Source organism: Mus pahari, chromosome 10 (genome assembly GCF_900095145.1).
Source record: "Mus pahari chromosome 10, PAHARI_EIJ_v1.1, whole genome shotgun sequence".
NCBI classification, from domain to species: Eukaryota; Metazoa; Chordata; class Mammalia; order Rodentia; family Muridae; genus Mus; species Mus pahari.
The window spans coordinates 70,897,174-70,904,213 of record NC_034599.1 but is presented as its reverse complement, the minus strand read 5'-3'; the positions used below and the strand labels follow the sequence as shown (position 1 = coordinate 70,904,213).

The 7,040-nt window shown below is 35.5% G+C and overlaps 1 protein-coding gene across 1 annotated transcript in view; it reads left to right on the top strand.

The window, feature by feature from the left end:
• Gfral (GDNF family receptor alpha like) overlaps positions 1-4,542 on the top strand; it is a 54,678-nt gene extending 50,136 nt beyond the window's left edge. Inside the window, exons 7-9 of the mRNA XM_021208063.1 lie at positions 951-1,043; positions 1,919-1,991; positions 3,788-4,542. Coding sequence (XP_021063722.1) covers positions 951-1,043; positions 1,919-1,991; positions 3,788-3,851 — 230 coding nt within the window. The 3' untranslated portion in view covers positions 3,852-4,542. The remainder of the gene's footprint in view (positions 1-950; positions 1,044-1,918; positions 1,992-3,787) is intronic.
• Positions 4,543-7,040: the final 2,498 nt, after the last annotated feature.

Sequence of the window (7,040 nt, the reverse complement as noted above, 5' to 3'; positions counted from 1 at the left end):
GAAGGAAGGAAGGAAGGAAGGAAGGAAGGAAGGAAGGAAGGAAGGAAGGAAGGAAGGGAGGGGGAGAGAGAGAGGGAGCAAGGGAGTGAGGGGGAGGGAAGAAGGAAAAAAGGAAAGGTTGTAATAAAATAGGCAGGGACGAGATGAACTGAAATAGATCCATTAATTAATCATCAGGACTTTATCTTCTGAAAGGTGCAAAGCCAGTGAAAATAATATACACCACAGGAATTTTTTAAAAAACTAGTGTTTGACCTAGGCACAAAGAAGCATGCTTTTCAGAGTAGTGAGTCAAGTAGCATCTAGAATTACTGTATCGTCAGAGATGTTCAAGAAGATTCAGTGCCCGGGCAAGCCAGCAGTAGTCCTTCAGTATGGCAAAGGCTCAACAGCAAAAGATGAAGGTCTTCAGATTGTGAAGGGGTGAGGAGAATGGTCGGAGTGTGGAAGAACCAGACCTAGAACAGTGGGAGGAAAGCAGCCAGTTTCCAGGTCTGAGCAGAAGGGGGCGCCAGCGTGTTTAGAGACTTTCCTCTGTAGGAAGCCATTTTTCAGTGTCTCCCTGAAAAAAAACGTGGTATCTTTGAAACACAATGAAACACTGGGTAAAGAAGGAATCTTCTTGAATGTTGAAACCCAAAGCTTCCAGTTACTGCCTTCTGTCTCTCTTGCCCATATGCAAGGCTCAGTAAGTTATCCCATAAAGCGAGATCTTTTTTTCTTATCGTGGTTTGTAGGAAAGAGGTTTCCATTATTTAGTTGATCAAACACAGCAGGGACAAGGTTTTAAAAGTTTTAGGATTCGTACAAATCATTGGACTTATAAAAACAGTGGCATAGAACTGGATTTCTGTGATTTAATATAATATGAAACAAATTATAGCAATTTGATAAAGCCAAATGTAATTTTAAATATTTCACTATCAATTTTTTTTATTATTTTCTTTCAGATTATCCAACTCCTAATGTCAAAGACATTTCCTCATATGAAAGAAAGAATTCAAAAGAAATTACTCTGACTGGATTCAATTCTCTCTTCAATGGTCAGTTAAAAACTCTCTATGAAAATAATGCTTAGTGTCTCTAAAAATACTGTGAATTAACAAAATTATTTTATTTTTTTGAGATCATAATATAATCACATCTTCTCAGATTCTCTTTTCTTCCTCTAAACCTTCCCGACTGCCCCTCCTTTCTCTCTTTCAAATTCACGGTCACTTTATTTATTAATCGTTACATACATTTAAGTATACGTGCATATATTACTACTATAACATTCTCAGTTTGTATGTTACCTGTATGTATGTTTTCGGTGCTGGCCATTTGGTATTAGATAGCCAATCAGTGTGCCCCTCCTTGAAGATGAACATTTCTCCAACTGTCAACATTCCTCAATTGCCTGTAGTTCTTCATGTAGGTTTGAAGCCTCCTGGGCTTCCACCAATCCACATTAACATTGTTGATATTCTGTCTAAGCTCCACCTCCACAGTTCTTGACAGCAGTCAGGTATGCTCCTCCCCACAGTTACCTGGCAACAGTCAGGTAGGCCTGGCCCACTATAAAACGGGCTGCTTGGCCCCTCCTCTCTCTCTTCTTCTCTTCCTCTCTTGCCTTTCTTGTCCCTTTCCCCTCCCACCTCTCTCCATGCCACCATGGCTGGCCTCTACTTCTCTCCTCTCTTCTCTCTGCCTTTCTCTGCCTCTACTATTCTCTTAACTCCCCTCCCCATGCCCTAAATAAACGTTATTCTATACTATACCATTGTGTGGCTGGTCTCTCAGGGGGAAGGGATGCCTTGGCCTGGGCCCACTGAGGCACACCCCTACCCCCACAGCCTGCCAGAAGATATGTTAATAGCTTTCTCTTTTTATGATCACAACAAAGATGTCGAGTTAATTTCTAATCTTTTCTTCGCAGGAGAACTACTCTATGTTGTTGCATGCATGGTAATTACCTGTGGAATTCTTTTCTTGGTGATGCTCAAGTTAAGGTAAGTGAATGCAACTCAGAAGGGAGGGAGTGAACAAAATCAGGAACTTGGAATGAAGGTTAAATAGAACTTGATGTGGGATAAGTCTATGGACTTTCAGTCTTCTGTGTAAGGGAAAATGTGACCACAGGGGATTCATTTTATGTTGCATTTGCAGGTACATATGATTATGGCTTTCTTCCAGTTATGATGCTTATCAATCTATTGCCTGAATTTCCCTACAGCAAACTGAATTGTGCTCATTCCTGTTCACTTATTTAGAAAACTGATCAACAATAAGTCATGCATTGTATGATTCAATTACATTTACCTGGACACTTATCACCCACCATAGCTTCTTATACACTGATAAGTTCTATTCAAGTTTTAATAAATATTTATTGAAAGTCATGCTCAACGAGGTTTCATGCCTACCCATAAAAAGAGTGCTACTGTCTGTACTCTTTGCAAATCCTTTCCCTTACCTTAGCTGCATTCATTGCCAGAATGTGCTGATTTCTACAGTTTTAAATCCCTGGATTTTAAAATATTTTAATGTATTTAGTACTGAAAAATAGATAACCTGCTTACTTTTAATTGAAAAGAACAACCTCATATAAAGTGTCATGTTCACTTGCCCAATCATTATACATGTATTCATATGTATGTTTAGTTGAATAGCATATATCTTTATATGGGTTTCTCTTTGACTACAAAAGAAAGTTTGCTCAGTCAGCTGCATAGTGCATGTAGACATGTACTGTGCACATATACTGTGTATATGGCTTAAAATATTCAGAAACACCTCTCAATTATTCTGCTTGCTTTATTATTTCATGACAAGCACACTGATTTGAAAGAAGAAAAAAAAAACATAGTTTGCTATCCCAGGAAAGCCCATACATAGATAGATCTTTTTAGCCACATACATCATATGAAGTTAACGTTGGCTAAATGGACTCATGAGGCCTCACATGCAAAATGACATCACACATAGGCAATGGAGTTACCCAAGAATTCAACATGTTTACCTCTGTTTCTGCTTGAGCAAATATTCATGTTTTTTTTTCACTAGAGGGCAGAAAGAGTGTTATTATTATTATTATACACAAAATCTTGAATTTACTCACTATATTTACTGATTTGTTCTTTGGGTTTTTTGGCACTGGGAATTGAACTTAAATAGTCCCATGTATGTTAGGCAAAATCTCGACTGCTGGGTCACAGACTTGGTTGTAATGCATCACTTTAAGATAAACTATTCATACTATTAGGTAAAAATTATTAGCCACATAATTTTAAACTATGTTATGTAGTAAGACCCAGAATTAAAAAAAAAAAAAGCCCACATCAAAGGTATCGTGAACAAAACAGAATAAAACATAAACCAACAACAAAACTTCCTTTACTTATGATCTAGAATTGGAGAATACTCTTAACAGACTTCAGTCACATATTCCCAACAGCCAGTTTAGCCATGTGGATACAATAGGAAGACATGTAGTCAATAGGAAGAATTTCTCATGTCTTTTCTATGGTTATACTAAACTAAAATACCATCTTAAAATAAGTTTTTGAGAAACATATAGTTGAAAACTTACTTTCTTGAAAATAGTCAATTAAATAAAATTATTTGGAGACCATAGTGAAATATATGATAGTCCTTAGAAAGACTTAGAATATTCCACTCGGGAAACTTTATGCTCAGGAACTTCATTATCCCCATCTCTTAACAAAGATGCTATCCCTAAATATAAAAGCACATTTATAAGGAGCTGAAACTGATGTCTTTAACATCTTCTCTTATTTCCTTATAGGATACCAAGTAATAAAAGAGATTCCTCGCCCATCGAAATAGCTGGAGGTGTCATTATTCAGTGAGCCACAGATTACTTATCAACCACATGTCTGTGTGGCTAACCAATGGAAAATTACATTTGACAATAACCCAATTTAAGATGGATTTGAAAATATTTAGTCATTATATCTAACAGTGATATACCATAATGATCACAGACCTGTTTTTGTTTTCTTAAAAATATTTGAATAAATACTTGTAGTGGTGTCATAACTAGTTGATAACATTTTCATTAAAGTCAACAGGTGTCCTGTAAAATGTGACAGATTTGCTGGAAGACTATCAGTGCACATATCAACTTCTATCTTATGGAACTAATCATAATTAGTGTGTGCAGTTTTCTGAATAAGGTTATAGTTTCCCATTAAGTTGGTAAAATTAAAATGCTAATTAGAACATTGAGTATATTTGTTATTTGTATATTCTTACTCAGTGTCCAATCATTAAACAAATTGGTAACATTGAACATATTTACTTAGATGACTGCTTATGAAAATAAGAACTAACATCCTACAAATTTCATAATTTAAATCGTATTGAATTTTACTTTTTATTTGGTGTGTTAAGATCCATAAATATATAAAGCAACTACATTAGTTGAGAAAAGTCAATGTTTACTCCAATAATGATATAATTTGTTAATTTATTTATTTTTTCTAATTAATGATCATGAATGTAATCATCATGAAATAAAAAAGACATACTTAAATTGCTATTTTCTGTATTTTCTTCTATACCGCTACTTTTGTCTGGTTTGTCACCAATATAATTGTGTTTAGAAAATATATTTACCAATTAATGAACATATATTTCACAAGTGCATACAATCATAGTGACATTAATAGTTCAGCATCTTAAGGTTGGATTGTCTATATTCACTCAAAATATAAATATTTAATAACCCAAGGACACCGTGATAGTAATTAAAGATAAATTTGCAATTAAAGGTCAGATATATTCCTCTTCCTTTGTCTTGTTTTTATTAAAGTGCCTACGTTAAATTAAAATTGAGTCTACCACTTAGTTCTGTGTATTTCTGGCAACTAAAAAGCAATATTTCACATTTGAAAGAAGGCAAGTAAGATTCGGTAAATCACAAATAACTACAAAGAACTCCATACAACCTAGTGGACCTGTAAAAGTTGCCTTGAAGAGAGTGCATGGATTTCCATCTCCCAGCTACTGCTATCGAGTGAAGAACTGCTAACTTCTAAGTGGAAGTACCTCTTTGGAAAGCAATGTTCTGAAAAGAATGTCAGGTTGCTTTTAGGAATATTTTATTTCAGCAGAATTCCCTCAGGCTTTCCTGAGAAATTAGCACTTACCAGCTAGAACTCAGAAAGGTCTCCTGAGAAAAAGTTTGAGAAGAGCATCAGGATTTTATGGTCACCCCAAAGCTATGGCTCATATGTGTTTCTTTGTTTTGTTTTTTAATCTGCATCCTAGTATCATTTATATCAAAATTAATACAAATTAATGATAAGTAGAAGATACCTTCCTTTTTATTTTCTAAACTATTTCACAATGATAAGCCTAGTAAACCTAAGAATAAAATCTAAAGGACACTGTCTGCAATTCTTTTCGCACTCCTATCAGACTGGTTTGCTCTTTCAATATCCACTGTCCTCAGAATTTGAGATGAAAACTTGTAGTGGTAAATATTTAATGATGCAAGGTTCCCAGCGGGTGCGCGCACATCTCTGCACCTGCCCAAGAGCTCTGAATTTATGAACAAAAGCAGCGTTATTTTTAATACGCCCTAAGCTGGGCCTTTCCTATACCTCCACGTGGCTAACACACTCTCCTCCCTGATATCTTGAGTCATTTTTTTTAATCTATTCTTTATCTTTGTTACCCCAGTCCCAACAGGGGGAGTGGCCCCTGGGGCCCCTTTTCTCTGATTCTTACAAGCTACCTTCTCTGTCTTTCACAGCTCTTCTGTTTGTATCCTCCTTCCTTCTTCCCTGATGATTCCTTTTCCCTGTCTTGCATTTTCTCTCCAGAAATCTTCAAAGTCCCGCCTCTGTCCACCTGCCCAGACACTGGACACTGGCTCTTTATTGACCAGTCAAAAACCAACTGTTGGCATGAACCCATAGCAGACTGCAAATTCCCATGTAAGCACAAATCAAATCCCCAACAAGGACTAGCTGAACTGAATGGTATTTGAATTTCCCAAGTTGTGCCCCAAATAGGTCTCTGAGGTGTCAGTGTCTGATTTCCCAAGTTATTCCCTAAATAAGCTAGCAGAATGCCGGTCTCCGAAGTCTCCCGGGTAGATAAACCTATAGTGAAACATATGCACTTAATCCCATGTTTATAATATTCTATTGTGAAACGTATGCAGTTAATCGAATGTTTATAACACAGCTTTCTGTAACCTTCTATAAAAACTACCATGGGGCTTTAATAACAAAGGCCTGAAGTGTTATTTAAGAAAGATTGGCAGGCTTAAATATAAACACACAATTTCATAACACTATGGAATTTTTTCCGTCTCGTTCATATAATTATGTTAGTATATGAAGTATAATATATGATTTTCTGTTGAGTGTAATAGATATCTGGTATTGTCCGTTACAGCAGAAATAACTGAGACATAATCTGATAAAATATTTTCTAAATCTTTTATATCTAATAGCAACTATAAAAAGTCTCTGAAGTAGAATATCCTTTCTTAAACCTCAAGTTTGCGTTGGACTCATGCTCTTAGTGCAAATTAAGCATAGTCTTTGATTCACAAGTTTAATATTTTAAAATAAAATTGGCATATGTTGTGGATAGACATTCTTAAAAGGATTACTGTATCATTTATTATATTCCATAAAATGATATTGACCAAAACTCTGTGCATAGAGGGTTGAAAGTGCTCAGTGGTTAATGACACCCGTAGAGGGCATGGGTTTGGTTCCAAGAACAGACATAGCTATTCACAAACATGCATAACTCTAGTTGCTAGATCATTCAATGCCCTCTTCTGGACTCCCAGGTAATCTGATACACATTGGCACACATAAATACATGTGTGTATACACACACACTCATACTAACAAAAATTAAAACTAACTTTTAAAAGGATATATGTATGTATGTGTGTATGTATGTATTTTACATGAATTATATAATTTAATTCTAAAAAATTGTTCATTTTTCTATTGATTTATTTTCAGAGATAAGAATTGGGCCCAAGTTCTTGCATATATATTTTTTTA